This window comes from Euprymna scolopes, chromosome 37, assembly GCF_053919585.1.
Source record: "Euprymna scolopes isolate OS-2025 chromosome 37, ASM5391958v1, whole genome shotgun sequence".
In the NCBI taxonomy this organism is placed as follows: Eukaryota; Metazoa; Mollusca; class Cephalopoda; order Sepiida; family Sepiolidae; genus Euprymna; species Euprymna scolopes.
The window spans coordinates 52,137,261-52,153,827 of NC_136518.1; the positions used below are offsets into that span (position 1 = coordinate 52,137,261).

A 16,567-nucleotide genomic window follows, 5' to 3' on the forward strand; every position below is an offset into this window, starting at 1 on the left:
ACAAGTTCTTGTTGAACCGTACTCTTAAATATTTCAAATTCTACCCAATTTCGACCACTGCCTATCATTACACTGTTGTCTCACTGAACACCTTACATTCATTAACTCTTATCTCGAGTAGCTTTTAGGTCTTGATAGGAGGTAACTCTTTTGTAAAACAAAATTAACTGCATTGAAAAAAAAAAAGATTAGCTGGCCAGAATGTCCATTGAACCAAACGTCCTCGATTCGAAAGTCCGTATTCTACAGAGTTATTTCCCTTTGTCTTTATAATCGCATTTTTTCAACATGGCTATCCGTCTTGTTCGGGAGGCAAAAACTAGCTTACTATGTTTCTTATTAGGCGCTGGCATTTGTTTCCTGCCGACGGTACCCCTTTTGAACCCGGCTTTACAACACGTATGGATTGATTTCTGGAAATATTTACTGGGCATCTACGCTTTGGCATTCAATGTCATCATTAATTTGGTGTTTATGTCGGACGACAACCTGTATCAGGTAGTAAGTTTTGGGTACCATTTTTATACTTACTTTTATTAATGCTTAATAGAAATATAATGATAATAATTACCAAAGATTATTTTTGTTTTTATTTATTATTTGTTTTTGTTTTGTGTGTGTGTGTGTGTGTGTGTGTTTAAGGTTGTATAATTAATGTAATTTATTTAAATCCTGATGGTCCATTGTTCGAATAGTGGCGCTTTTTTGTTTGTTTGTTTTAGGTGCAAGCAATAACATAAACTGACAGTTTAAAGGTTTCAAAATCACTTTCGAATTTTACACGATCGCAGAGAAATCACCGTAACCTCACTCCACCCCGCTTCTTTTTTTTTTAAATCAATAATAATGGGAGATGGGCCCGGAAACAGTGTTTACGTCATGGCTTTCAATATTTAGAAATTGATTTTATAGTCTGTAATTTTCTCATTGAAAATAAGAATTATGCCTTATTTTAAGAACTCCTTGACTTGGAGTAAAGTGTGGTATCTGTTATGATACGGGATGGCATTTTTGATGTTTATGCAGTATAAGGACATTGCTTTATTTTAGATAGGATTTTCAAGTTAAATTCAATTTTTACGGTATCTTTTGTTTATTAAATTGTTAGGTGAAAGTGTAAGATGGTTAACACCCCCCCCCTCCCTTCATATGTAAATGGGTTTCTAAATAATAACGCTATTTCAGCACGGTCCGTATTCTTCATAAGTGCCCATTTTTTTCTTTACTCTGTCAGTGATGTATGTAGAAATCCTTCTAGATTGAGGCAATTTTTGTCTCAGGTGGCCCTTTTCGAGGAGCTGGATTATCCCGATATTAAAAACTGACACTGTATCTAATTGTGCCCTCGTGGGGAAGCAAGTAAATAGACTAATGATTCACTTGTGTTCCTCCAAAGAAAAAACTGTTTGTTTGTTTTTTTGTCATCTTTTGACCGCGTTACGATTGCACCGAACATGAACATCTATTTCGTCTTAAGAATATTAGAATTGACTATTGATTTTCTCAATAATTCCATTCGCATTCTTTATTTCGTCTTAATTTAAATTAGTTTTATTTTATTTTTTTATTAAACGTTTTAATCACTTAATGAATTTTAATTAAAAATATGATTAAATTCTAATTTAATTGTAACAATCTTTTTATATCTCGGGTTCTTTCACATAACAATGGTGCGCTTTTTTAGTTTAAGTACCAAAAATACATTGCGTTTACTTTAAAATTCTCCTGAGAAATTAGCAGTTTTAAGGCTTTTTAATTTCGCACAGTCGCAGAAAAATCACTGCAGTAGCATTTATTTTTTATTTATTTGTTTGTTTTACAAATCTCTAATTATCCGAACAGAGTTCAGAAACTGTATTTTTAATTTCGTGACCTTCGACATTCGAAAGTGGGTTTAAAACCTTTAAATTGGCGAATAATAAAAATAAAGTTATTTTATAGAATCACCCCCGTCTCTAATTTAACAACTAATAAAGTTATTGACGTTTACAGTAGCTAACGTAAAACATTGAAGAAAAAAAAATGTTTAGAAACGGGAGTGGTTCTATAAAAAAATATCGAAAATAATTTAGGCTGAAGTTAAGTGTCAGGGTTCATTTGTGGTCATAAACCAAAAAAAAAAAAAAGTCTCGATCAATCACGTCTCTATTATATCGATATATTTAAACATACTCACGTGGACTATTTAAGATAAAATAGTTAAAATTGTTTTAAAGAAATGCTACAACTTCTTTAGTATAATTTTAACTATTTTGTCTTAATTGTTCATGTGAGCATGCCATTTTTTTTTTTTCTTTTTTAGATTAGACTAGAAATAATGATTTCCTCGCCTGTACATGACTTGGGCAATATTCGAAATTATTTCCTGTGCTTAGTTAGAATTTAACCTAATCTAAATTGCAGACAATTTTTTTTTATGATGTACGTACCCCGCCGTCACGGAACACGAATGTCATATTCCAAAAATCACGTAAATTGATCAAGTAAATTTTTTGATTTACAAAATTTATTTTTTAACAATATTTTAGCGGAAATTATAGCCATTACGAGGCTGACTTTGATCTCTAAAGTTCAAATTAAGTTGTAACCCCTTTATTTATAAAACATTGCAAATCAAAACAAAATATCTCGTTTTTTGATTTTCTTAGTTTTTAAAAAACTACTTGATCAATTTACGTGATTCTTCGAATATGACATATTCGTTAGGTACGTACATCATAACGTTTTTTAAACATTTTTTTTCTGTATTTTTGTTTTGCAAATGGGGTTAATTCGAAATAAGCACCTTTATGTTCAACAGTGTAAGATACTAAATCGAAAATTTAAGAACTATAAACTCTTCACTTTGGGATATTTCAAAATCTGCTTAAAAATAATTTTACATACATAAAAAAAGGGTATCGTTTCGAAAAGAATCGAAAGTATAGAATTTAAATTTTGGCGTTTAAGACATTTTTGGATCGATTTTATTGTAAACCCGATTTGCTTAATAAGCATATATTGCTTCATTATTTCCTGAAAATGTTACAAATTAAAAAATAAAAATATATTTAATATCATATATTACTTGAATTTCTGAAAATGTAAATATTTTCTTACACATTAAAAAAAAGAAAAGACTTCGCACAATGCGAAAAAAAAAATACACATACAAAAACAAACGAAAGTATAAAATGAATTCTCGGGCAACGCCGGGTGAGATACAGCTAGTTTAATGTGAAATGATCTGATAGATCTCGAAAATTTAGGATAAAAGTGTAGTATCTGTTCTAATACTACACTTCATCTTTTCTGTCTTCGTTCATTAACGGAGAAATTCTTCTAAGACTGAAACACTTTTAGTCCCAATCCTTAGTGTCTTTCTCCATTGAAGCCCATCGTAAGGAGGCAGATAAATAAGGACCCGAAAGTCCCTATTTACTTGCCTCCCCACGAGGGCAGAGTTAGACAAAAGGAAGGTACCGTTAATTCTTTTTCTTTGTCATTATTGTAAATTCCTTGTGGACGTGTCGTATTCGTTTGGTTAATTTTAGATGATTAACTTGACGGATTGATTTATTTAAAATTGTAATTTAACTTAAATCCGCTCTCGGCAGTTGAATTTTATTTATAGTCGTAATCTCTACTCTGAGTTTCGTCTAAGTTAAAATATTCATTTCTTTTTTTACACTGTATGAATCGTCAGAATATCTCGCCTATACATGAATAATTTGATTGTTTTTTTTCTTCCTTTGAAGATTGTAACGTTGGGTATGGGGTAGCCAAACCAGATGCCAACATTCCCTGCTTTTTATTGAAACCAACCGAGAGCTCTTTTTAGTATCCTCGTTGTTCCCTTAAGTGCAATTGTCTGGATCTTTTGCACTTGGTTCACCAGGAATATTAGTTAGATAGGACTTCAGGTTCTTCTTCATAAGCCCTGTCTGTGGCAGTGTGGCAGTGGCACCGATAATAATTGGTATCTCCCTAAGATTCCAGTTTCTTTTCATATCCTACATGAGACCTTGATTTCAACATCCCTAAGCAAATTGTATTCATTTTAGGAGAGTTCCGTCCGCGCAAGTGAAAGTTAACAAAGCCTTTGCTTGGGGATGTGAAATGTATAAGTGCTAGATTAATTTTTAATTATTTTTAAAGAATCTTTTTTTTTTTTTTTTTTTTTTTTTTTCCAAATTTTTCTGCCTTTTTGTATATAAAAAAATCAATTCTAGTGTAACTGTAACTGTTCTGCAGTGTGGCTTAATTTAATTTAAATTGTTATTTAAAGTAACAGTAGTCTTTACTAATATTTAAAAATTAAAATAAACTAATACTTTACGTGGTCATTTTAAAATTAATTAAATTAACCAAAAACCACAATTGTAATAAGTATTTATTTTGTTGAATTAAAATTTTAATTCTTCAGTCTTAATTTTAAACAAAAAACGCGCAATTTGTTTTTCTTTTCAATAATTGATGTTTTTTTTTTTTCGTTATTTATGAATTTAAATTTACAAAAAATTAAAGTAAAGGTTTGATTTTTTTTGTTGTTAATTATTTTATTTTGTTAATTTATATTTAAGAATAATTAAAATTTAAAAAAAATTGATTATTCAATAACTGAATAATATTTAACATTATTTTTTAAAAATTCGTTCCGGTGATTTTTTTTAAATAAAATGAAGATTAAAAAAAAAACTTTTCAAAGAGGGAGAAATGTTTTTAAAAATATCTTATTAAAAACGTAGACTTATTGTTTAAAAAATAGTAAAAAGATCACTGATGTCTTCTTTTTTTTTATGAAAATGTTATTTGAGCACGTTTTTTATGCTTGTAGTTTGTATTTTGATGTTTGATTTTTTTTTACAAGAGTACCCAGCATAGTATAAACACCTCCAACCTCCTCATCTCATGTTAAGAATGGCTTTCGGAATACCCCCCCCCCCAACCTCAAAAGCCGTTCTTAACATGGAGAGGGTGGGGTGTTTACACTACGCTGGGCTGGGTACCCTCGTAAAAACAAAAACAAAAAAATAGATATTTGTTTGCATTGTTGTTTTTGTCACACTCCGCTCCGCTCCGGCGCCTCGTCATGCATTATGCAACCTTAATTTCGTCGTAACCGTCGATGGTGGTCCAGGTGTGTCGGGTCTTAGGATTACTGATGAAAGTTTGCGGAAAACATCGTTGAGCAAACTAGTAAAAAAAAAAAAAAAAAAAAGTTTTTGTTTCATAAACTTTCAGATGTATTTTGTTGTCCAATTTTTTTGTTGTTGTTTGTTTTATCCTTCTGTTTATGTCGTAAAAAATGTTATTTTTGTTTTGAAAATAGCTTTTCCGAATGCAAACCGTGACGAAATATCGTTAAACCCATTTTTAACATGGGGTGGGGGCGTTTTGTTAACTCTATTGTACAAAAGATGCCCGTAAAAATTGAATTTAACTTGAAAATCCTAGCACGGTTGTGTATTCTGCATAAGTACCGTAAATTTTTTTTAAATAAATAATATATTAATTTTACAAAAGAAAAAATAGTTTAAAACTTTTCAGTATGTAAGTTTGTCCGTTTTTTTTTTCTTTTTTTTTTTTTACAATTTTTCTTGTAAATTGTAATATATGCGCAGTATTTTTTTAAGTAAATTGTAGGTTTTATTCTTTAATTTCGAAAAATAAAGCCGTTTTCTGAGAAAAAGTATTTTTTGGGTACGTAAATGCACGTTTTTTTTGTTTTTTTTTTACCGCGCTGAAATAATGTTATTATTTAGAAAGACATTCTTAACATGGGGAGGGGAGGTTGTTTTCAAACTGTCACTTAATAATTTAATATAAAAAATATCGTAAAACTTGAATTTAACTTGAAAATACTATTTAAAAAATAGCGCGGTAACAAAAGTGCATAAACACCTTTTTTTTTATCTTTTGAATGTTATTGTTTGTAATAGACTGCACATTCGTTTCTTTCCTCCTTTCAAAACAAACAACAAAAGCGAATAATCACAATTAATACTTAATATTCACAGACAATAAACTAACGTAAAACATTTTATTGTTCCTATTCACAATGCCTCCCTGCGGGAGTTAGACACCAGGGTCGTTTTTTAATGTGGAGAAAAGGAACAAAAATAAAAATTGTCTCAATCGTGAAGGATTTCTCCTCCACTGACAACAAGAAACTGAAGTGCAGAACAGATTCTGCACTTTGATCTGGACCCTGTTACTAATCAGTAAATTACTTAATTATTTATTTAAGGATGAGAAACGGAGAAAATAAAAAAGCGCGCGTCATCACGTGATCAATCGTAAACAAACATCTAAACGACCCTCGAGAGGAGCGAGGGAAATATTATTTCAACGGATTTGTATTTCTTTTTTTTTTTTTTCTTTCATATTTCAAGAGATGTAGAATTACTAGAATACTTGTCCCAGTACCCCCCCCCCATCCCCTCAATCGATTATTTGATTTTTTTTTTTTTTTTTTTGTAGAAAAAAAAAGGCTTAAGGTTCCTTAAGAAATTAGAACTCAAGGAGTTTATTGTTGTTAAATGACTATGAATCAAATTCAATACAAATTTGAAATATTGCAGATTTGAAAAAAAAAAAAAAGTCTTCAAAATACCCCAACAAAACTGAAATTTTTATTAATTGCTATCTAATAATGTACAATAATAATAATAATAATAAATAAAAACGAGTGTGTTTTTCTCTTCCCCTCTTCCTTTTACCCCCATGATATTATTTTCTATCATCTTTGAACACTGGCCAGAACCCATATCGGAATTAAAAAAAAAAAAAAAAGAAAAGAAAAATGGGCACATAGAAGAAGGGGAGAGAGGTCGAAAATAGAAAAGGAGAATTTATTTACATAAGAATCCATTAAAAAGAACACAGAAAAACTTGCGTAATTTTCCTTATGCGGGGTAAAATTATCACAAAAAATGCGCCAAAATCACAAAGGTTGAACAAAGAAAAAAAGAGTTATCTAAATTTTTACGGGGTGGGGGTGGGGATTCCACTCCCTTTTTATCCCACGATATTGTTGTACCATCAGTGAACGAAACAGATACTACACTGTTGAAATATTTATTTGCACAAAATATTATTTTTTTAAAATTTACAAATTGAACAAATTAGGCACAAGACCAATCAAAAGTGGGGATAATCGGTGTCGTTGATCATCCATGGTCACAAATACTTTATCTATCCTACTCTTAACTAGAAATATCTCTGTCATCACAATAACTGCATTCACTCCAGGGGCTGTCCTACTTAAGATAAACCCAAATTTGAAAGTTTTATTGAAACCTAAATATTTACAGATTACATTTCATTGGCAGGAAAATGGTGAATAAACAAAAACAACAAAAGTAAGGGCCTCCCAACCCTTTCTAAATAATAGATCGCCCACTGTTTTCCAGTTTGCCGAAAATAAACAGTTCAATCTCTAAGTAGGAGTGGAATCTAAGTGTGGGGAAAAAAAAAAAAAAAAGGTAAGAGTTGGAGAGTGGGTGGAGTTTTTCCAAGATGAGTGCAAATGGGGGAGAAAATCCAGGGACAAAAAGAAATAAAAATGAGCATCTTGGAGGCTTTCTATTGCTCATACTTAATTCCTCTTATCACACCCAAGCTTGCCACTCTTATCGATCATTATGCAAAATCCAAGGAATTTTATTTTTTTCTATCACATCTGATCTTGACCTTCAGCTGGTGCTTAAAGAATGCGATCAGATCCTAATCAGCAAAAGATTCAATCCCTTGGTCCACTCTTGGACGTGGCGTTTGTATCAGCATTACAACCAAGAGTGTGAGAAACACCATCTATCTTTCCCTGTTTCATGACAGGCCGACACCAATAACATAGGAAACATTTAGCAAACAAGGATGTTTGGGATTGATAGAAGCCGTGATTTCGCTGACATACCCCCAGTACCATCAGAGTTCACGGTTTTCAAAGAAAGCGTGCTCTGTCGTTTCATCTTCGAACTAAACACAGCGGAGACAATCTAGTGTCTCCACATTCTGGGCCAGTTGCCAGGTGAGTGAGAACTCCAGAGTTGCGGAGATGACTCAAACCTAGCGCCCAACTCCATTGAGAGTGGATCTTCTCCTTCCACTATCCCAGGCACCAACATAGTGGGTCCTCGGTGGTCCTCCCTGACTAATTCTCTGTAATTTCTTTTAGGAAAGCCTTAAAAGGTCACGGCACTGCTGCACTGAAAAAGCGCAGCTCAGCACTCTGAAGAACTGCGTATCGCTCTTTGGCCTACACCTACCCTGGATTGAGTGGTCGAGGATGAGGTCAGGAAAGGCACCATCAACCGCGAGGTTCCATACAGATTCTTCTGTCAAGGTTCAACTCTGGGAAAGCCAGTTTCTCAGCATCTCAGTGACGCGCCAAGTTTGGCATCCTGAAGCCCCCCCCCCTCACATGAACGTTGAATACAGACCTATCTGCAAACCCAAAGCCTCTTTCTGTTCCAGAGAAGTGAGAGCTTTAAGGTGTTGAGATACACCTTAAAGCTCAGTCAACTTGTAGAAGATGAGAGAAAAGACGTAAGTGGCACACGCCTCCACTCTACCATTTAAGGAGAGTTTGCTTCAAAGTTGAGTTGATCGATGCTTCAACTTTTGACTGGACCTCCGACCAGTTCATCTTGAGCTGGAGACTCGGTCCAAACAATACGTCAGTGATTCAATTCAGACCATCCAGCCAGCAGAAAGGTGCTGGAAAGGTAGTAACACTGTTGCAGTTTCATGACCGCAGGTTGATTGACTTGCTGCAGTTAATTTTGGATCCTGTGATCATTTCATAACGTGTGAGTGCATCTGTCACCACCTATGTTTCGAAAACATGACATGAAAATGGTGATGTCATTGGCGATCGTGGAGACTCTGACCTACGATACTCTGTATGCAATGCGATTCTGTGTAGGACTGGACTTACCTCCTCACTCCTTAGCTTGCAAACTAGTGGCTTCAACACAAGGATGCAGAGCAGATGTAACAGCGAACAGTCCTGACATACCGACCATGATATACCAAGGGATTGTGAGCGCTTTCCATTGGCGTGCAGTACAGAAGAGAGATATATTTTCAGAAGTTTGCTTTAAAATCAGAGGTCTCTAAAACAGATGTCAGGAAGTGATGGTCGACCCTATTGAAAGCTTTAGGCTGGTCCAAATTGATCAGTGCAGCTTCCGTGTCACCTTTTCTCCCTCTCTGTAGGATCATGATGATTAGATGCAAGTTGTTTTGAAGCGATCTCTCATTCAATGCATAGTTTTGCTCAGGTTCAATCAACTCTGATAACTCCCTGCAACCGATTCACTAGGATCTTGGCCAAAATCTTTGACTCTATGTTTAGCAGCATTGTTCTGTCATAAAATATGGTTAAATTTGATATTTTACTTTACACAGTCAATTTAAAATTTAAAAAAAATGGATTTGGGTGCCATCAGTCAGAAGTTAAACAGAAAGCAAAATTTTGTAAAAAAAAAAAAAAAAAAAAAAAAAAAGTGTGGTGGATGAAAACTTGAAGCAAACGTTATCAATTGGGCCATGATGACACAGATGTTATGACATTGCAAATTTAGCTTTTTAAAATGAAAGAACGAATCCACTGTTCGCGTATGCACAATTAACAAAGTGTCGAAACTAAGGTTTTTATCTGACTCCTCTTAAAACAAAATGACATTTCTACGTGAACTAATTTGCATTTTTTGGTTTTTTTTTCTCGATATCATGTGTCTGAGATCGCTCTTTCTAACTATACCAGGTTTGTGCCTGTTCGATTCTGATGACAAAAGTTTTTCGTGGACATACAAACATACATATAGATGGCTGAGATTTATATAATAGAAAGCCTTTATTATCCAATAGGGGCGAAAGGGGCTTGCCCAGTTGTAAAATACGCTTAAATATATTTTAATCCATGCAAATTTTGTATTTATTATTACAGAGCCAATTCTCTATTGAATATTATATTGTAGCTAATATATAATACTGATTTCAAAAGATTAAAAAGAAAATAGCTTTGGTGCTATCGGATCGAAACCAAAACATTGAGCACTCCAGTTACATTCCCAACCGTCTGAGCTAATCTATATTATAAAAGCGAAAATGTTTGTGTGCGTTTTCTTTTGTTTTTTTTTGTTTTTTTTGTATGTCCGCCAAAGGCTTTTGGAGGAGGGGAGGCGCTCTGGGAGGGGGGTGGTCACTCATTCTTACAACTATTTATATACTCGCTAGATTATGATATCTCTGATTTATGAAACGAGGTCGTCTCTAGCTTTTATTTCAGCAACTTATGTTACTGCGTTGTGATTTCGTTTCTCTGTGGCGTGATGTTTGACCTAGAAAACCACACGTTGACGTTCATTTAACCACCTGCTTTTTTAAACGTTTAATTTCAACCTTACTCACTTCTTTGCCCTCGTAGTGTCATTGTAAGTTATCAAGCTATTCGCCTCAAGGCTTCGGGTTCGAGCCTTCCTCCCTACCAAAACTTTTTTTTTTCTTTTCCACCTACAAACACCCGGGCACCCCCGCTAAATCCCACCTGTCTGTTTAAATGTATGTATGTATATGTATATGTCTGCTTAAAACTTTCGGCAGAGGCAACAGATTTTGACAAGATAGGTATCGTTTTGAAGCTTGACCCTTTGGATGACAAATATCGAAAATTGGCTAAAACCATTAATTCCTTCCCCCTCAACTGGGCACTTTTCTACAGGGAGGGGTTGCTCTTTTTTTTTCTTTTTTTTTTTTCTGATATTTTCGAAAATCATCCCCTCTTTTCGATTGACTAGCCTTAATTTAAACCTGCGTCACTTCCGGTTTGGCGATGGACGCAACAGCAAAGACGTTACGTTTTTTTTGTTTGTTTGTTTTTTTTTGTTTTTTTCTTTGCGTTCTTTTCCTTATTCGTGGTACAGGTTCAACCCTGCCTGCCTACTACCACATTTTTTTTTGCTCAACACACACCTCCAAACACTGGGGCAACGCTCGGCCCCCAGGCTAGTCTATATATATAAAAGGCAAAATGAGCGCGAGAGTTTGTATGTCCGCGAAAGGCTTTTCAGATCGAGGTTCTGCTGTCAGTTAAATTCCGTGACAAATTTTCCTATACTTCTGAGATCATAATATCCAAGATTCACAAACGGACACCATTTCTTGCTTTTTTTTTTCTTCCGATCGAGTCCAAAAAAATTCCCACCATGCCGTCATGTGTTTGTTTGTCTTTTTTGTATAATAAAGCGAAACTATTTTAACGCAAACGACAGAAAGCAGGAAGCTTGGCCTTCGGATGGGCTGATGCTGTACTTAAGTTTATTGGCCCTTGGTCGATGTAGAGGAAATCCTTGATACTGAGACAATTACTATGTTTTTGGATATTACCAGAGTGCCCCCCTTTTTTGGGGAAGCTTGTTTTTCCCACACATTAAAAACAACCTTGTGTCTAACTTGCTTTTGTGAGGAAGCAAATAAATACCTTACCTGGTCCACGGCCAGGTTTAAAAGCAACGTTCATTTCTGCGCATGCATGGCAACTCCTATGATTCTTAAGTTAATTATAAACTCATTGAATTCACTATCCTCTTTGGCCTAATGGTTTGCGAGGAAGACCAATTACCCTACGTTTTTGATTTCAATCCCACCTCTCTCTCTCTCTCTCTCTATCATTTTAAAAAAGTTTTTTCTTTCGTCCTTGTGCCAATATCATCCACCCGGGCAAAAGTTAATTATCAACTCATTGAATTCACTATCCTCTTTGACCTAATGGTTAGCGTGGAAAACTAATTACCCACCTCTCTTTCGATATCTTTTTTTTATTTATTTTAGCCACGTGGAAGCCATTCTTAACATCACTTCGTCCTTATGCCAATATTCTCCACCCGGGCAACGCCGGGTACCCCACGCTAGTGACAGATGAGAAAGATTTAAAATTAAATCACTTAATGCTATGAATGAATTTTCACAAAAGTAATAGAAATATGTCTGCAAGTTGAAATGAACATTTCGCAGTTCAGTTTGCCAACATACTTTTGTAGACCTTATTCATCCATCCAAACAAAGATTTTATTCTTATAAACAATCCTTGGTGTATGATTACTAGGGCTGTGACAACAGCATATCCTTTTCATTGTTTTGACTCTTGAGTATATATCTGTTAATATCTTATATGATTTTATATAGGCTGATGTGGTTGTCGGTTGTTTAACTGTGTCTAACGGTGTCGGATATATACTTGAGTCCAAAGAATGAAAAGAATATGCTGTTGTCAAAGCCCTAATGATTACTATATCTTGTTAATTTCAATATTATGTGACCAGTAGTTTAACAGTTTATTGGTTAAATGTTTTCACACGTGCGCATATATCTACTGTTTTATTTATATAGATGTATTCCCTATTGCTTTCACTGCTCACCATGTTTGTTTTTGCTTGCACACATTCAATTTTTGCACGCGTGCAAAAAAAAACAAACATGGCGACCAGTGAAAACAATAAGGAATGAATAGATTGAATGATAAAGATCTTAATATCATATAAACTATTTGTTGGCAGCAGTTTTAAATGTGATATTCATTCTAAACAAATCCGGAATACCTCTAAAAATACGCTTTTTATAAAAGTAAATCTATCACACTTTGCCCGAAAAAAGGTATACTTCTTTTTCCCACAAATTGTAAGAAAATAATTATTTATTTAATTAAAAAAAAAAATGGGGGGGGGGGCTAAAGAAAAAAAACCTTTGCCTGTTTCATGTTCTTGTTGACTGGTTTCAATATTGGGGATCAATTTATTAGAATGTCGCATTGTAAACTGAGTACCTCCTAAAAATCTTTAAATACTGAATTTTTTAACTTTTTTTTTTTGGCTTGGATAATCTGGTAGATTAGTATCCAATCGGTAATAATCCTCTGACAAAATTAAAAGATGAAAAAAAAAAAAAAAAAAAAAAAGGTGGGGGTGCATTATACAGGTCCACCTCATTTTTTACTAGACTACTTGCAATGGTAATTTTATTTTAAAAAAAATGAAATAAACCGAAAATCAAAATTTAAAAAAAAAAAAATGTAAAATCGGCCAATATTTAAATCTAGAGCAGAGTTAGTGGTGGGCATGAAAGTGCTGCTGGTTAAAATCAGTTTAGTATCATGTATACAATCAAAAGAAAAACAATTCTTAAATGAGTCAATTTGCTGATGTTATTGCCTTATTACCTTGATGTTGACATTAAACATGATTCAGATTCAATAAAAATAAACTCCTCTAAATGATTTAAATAAAAACTATTGTCTTAAAAAAATATAACCCTTGTGCATATTATTTGGATTTATCAGGCTTACTGTTCTCATCTTGAGTGTGATTTCCACAACGTTTCGGTCGATGTAACCTGACCTTGTTCAGGCGTATCTTGTTGAACTCTGGTTTCTGTTGAAACCATCCAAATTTCCGAAATACTGTGAAAATCACACTCAAGATGAGATCAGTAGTCCGATGAATCCAAATAAAACTAATCCTCATCTCAGAAACTCAGAAATGTCATAATCCTTGCGTCCTTGCAACATCAGTTTATTCAATAAAACTTAAGATAATAATAATAAAACATTGTGAAAATCACACGCACTAGGATTGTTTTTGAAGACCATTTAAGAACATTTTAAAGTCTTCAAGTTTCATATTTCCTTAAAATTTCATTGTCCCAGTAACCTGAGTATCAACTTTTGTGAAACAAATAATTCTTATAAATATTTTAATATTTTGAATAAAATATTTGTATAACTTGCTAAAAGACTTTAAACTCCAAATTTAATATTTGACAACAGGATTATTTCTTAGTTTAGTCATGTAAATATTGTTGATGTAAAAAAAAACAAAAAACAAAACATGACCTATTTGTGTAAATGAAAGCATAAAGAAAGAATCATTACAATGGATGATGTGTTTACTAGAGTTTTAAATAATCAATATGTTAACTCTGCAGTTTCCAGTCACTGTGCTGTGAAGAGATAATAGCTAGAAGCAATTAAATTCCATTTTGTTTAATCATGTTCGATTAAAAATTGTCACATTTCTGGAATCTAAACGTTTCACACATACTAATTGGTAAGCTTTTCTTTATGCGTTATATTAGTGACTAGCCTGGGTGCCCGGCGTTGCCCGGGTGTTTGTAGCTGTTTAAAAAAAATTAAAAAAAAAAAAAAGTAGTAGTCAGGCAGGCTTTGAACCCGTGATACGAAGGCGGAAAAGAAAGTGGAAGAAAACCTGACGTTTTACCGCTACTCCATGACGCGACCAGAAGTGTAAAGCATTCAAATTTAACGTAGTTAATCAAAAAGATGACTTGCAGAAATGGTGTTGCTTTTAAACCTTCCACGAAGGTCGCTTTTAATGTGAGGGGAAAAGCAGCTCGCCGAAAAAGGGGGCAGTCGGGCAGTTTCCAAATAAATAGTAATTCCCTACATTGACCAAGGACAAATTACAGAACAGATACTACCCGGCCAGAAGGCCAGGCAGTTTTGCGTTCGAATAGTTTCGCTTTATTTATACAAAAAAGACAAACAGCCGAGAGAATGGGACAGTGGGGAATTTTTAAAACTAGATCCAAAAAAAGATAGAGACGACATCTCTTTGCGAATCTGAGATATTGCGATCTGGGAAATATGCAAAAACTCCTCACAGTATCTAACGGACGCGAGAACCTCAACGCAAAAAGCCTTTCGTGGGCATACACAAATGTGCTATATATTAGATGGGGCAATTAATCAGAATTTTTTTATTTAAAAAAATTTTTTTTTTTATTACATTTTCACCCCAAATAAGGCATATTGCCACTTTGTTGTCGGGGGCTATTATCAGGGACATAGCTATCAGGGAGTTGGGCAGCAAGATGTTGGTTCACGTTGCACTTGAACTTCTGCATGTCAGTACAGTTGGAGATTGAGGTGGCGGATGAGGCTGTTCTTTATAGCAAAGCCCATGCCATGGATACGCGGCTCTTCTGCAGGCCTTCCTTTCCAAAAGAAGGTGTACCCGCCTTTCTCTCCCTCAGCTGCCCGTCGTCAGCCAGTCGGGTTTCAGAGAGCGCAGCTATGTCAATCTGGAACCTCCTTAGCTCTCTTGAGATAATGGCAGTTCTTCTTTCGGGTCGATCACTTGTTTTGTTGTCCATGAGGGTCCTCACATTCCAGGTTCCAAAATATAGGCATAAGTTTTCTTTCTTTTTCCGACCGCGTGGTGGTGATCCCTCTGGATGCGGTAGTCCAGACGGGTTTTTTTGAGGCAGGCTATTTTTAGGGGTACCTTTTCTAACCCCCCTCCCCTACTGGGGTGAGCAGAGTGGATCCTAAACAGGGCTGCTCAGTCATGGATGCAGCTGCCGAAAAACTCTTTCTGCCTCGGTCCATGAGGTTAACGACTGAATCTGGCACCCACCGCCTATGTGCCAGGTTGCAGCTAGGAGCTGCCAGACTACACTGTCCTGCTCCCGTCACCACTTCCTGGTCGCCACAGGACTTTTTCTATCCGGGAATTAAGGGAGAGCTCTCTCTGCCTCAGTCCGGGAGCTTAATGACTAAAACTGTCACAAGACTTTTCCATCCATGATGTAGAGTAGGATGTGTTCCTTTTCGGGAGAACGCCTGCGCATGATGTCTTTTAACGTGGGGAGACTGATGCGCCTGCAGCCACCACACGGCCCCTTGGCAGAGGAGGGCCTGATTCCAATGGCATGGAGAACCACGACGACTGGAGACTCTCTTCTGTTGCAGCCTTCATCCGCCTTCAGTGCCGTTGTGTCATTATTGTCATCAGCCGTTGAGGTCTTTTGGATCACTATTTGTCTGGAACCTCCCCTTCAACCTTACCGCCATGGGTGGCCCTACCAGGAGCCTAGGCTCCGGACAGCATCGCTCTCAGGTTCATCGGAACACACAAGGTTCTCCACCACGACAAGGTGGCGATCCAGGGAGAACAATGAGCCCCCTGTTGGCATCAACGAACGGCTAATAACCATGCGCCTGATGCTTGCGGGCAACCAAATGGCCACTGTGATTAGTGCGTATGCTCCAACACTTGATGCACATGATGAAATAAAGGAGACCTTTTATGCTGACCTTGACACCATTTTATCCGGGGCCCCCAAGGGGGACAAGATAATCCTACTTGGGGATTTCAATGCCAGAGTGGGACGAGACCATCAGCACTGGAGAGGAACGCTTGGAAGAGAAGGAGTTGGGAACATTAACTCAAATGGTACACTCCTACTGACAAAGTGCTCAGAACATAACCTGATCATCACGAACACACTTTTCCGACAAAAAAACGCATTCAAAACATCATGGATGCACCCTCGAAGTAAAATCAGGCACCTCATTGACTATGTCATTGTCCGTGCCAAAGACCGCTGTGATGTGCTGAACACCAGGGCAATGACCAGTACAGACAATTGTTGGACCGACCACCGTCTTATTCGCTCCATCATGTCTATCCATTTAATGCAGAAGCAAAGGATGCAAAAAAGACAGAGCCAACCAAAGCTCAACATCGAGCAGCTGGGCGATATCACCTACCAACAACACCTCCAG

General features: G+C 35.7%; 1 protein-coding gene across 2 annotated transcripts in view; it reads left to right on the plus strand.

Moving 5' to 3' along the window:
* The first annotated feature begins 266 nt into the window (after positions 1-266).
* The window catches only part of LOC145261159 (protein-S-isoprenylcysteine O-methyltransferase-like), a 38,743-nt gene continuing 22,442 nt past the window's right edge, over positions 267-16,567 (plus strand). Inside the window, exon 1 of one of the 2 annotated variants that reach the window (XM_080119481.1) lies at positions 267-498. In XM_080119481.1, the coding sequence (XP_079975607.1) occupies positions 289-498 (210 nt within the window). In that variant the 5' untranslated portion in view covers positions 267-288. Of the gene's footprint in view, positions 502-16,567 lie in introns of both variants that reach the window. The other variant, XM_080119480.1, reaches the window with a different exon arrangement.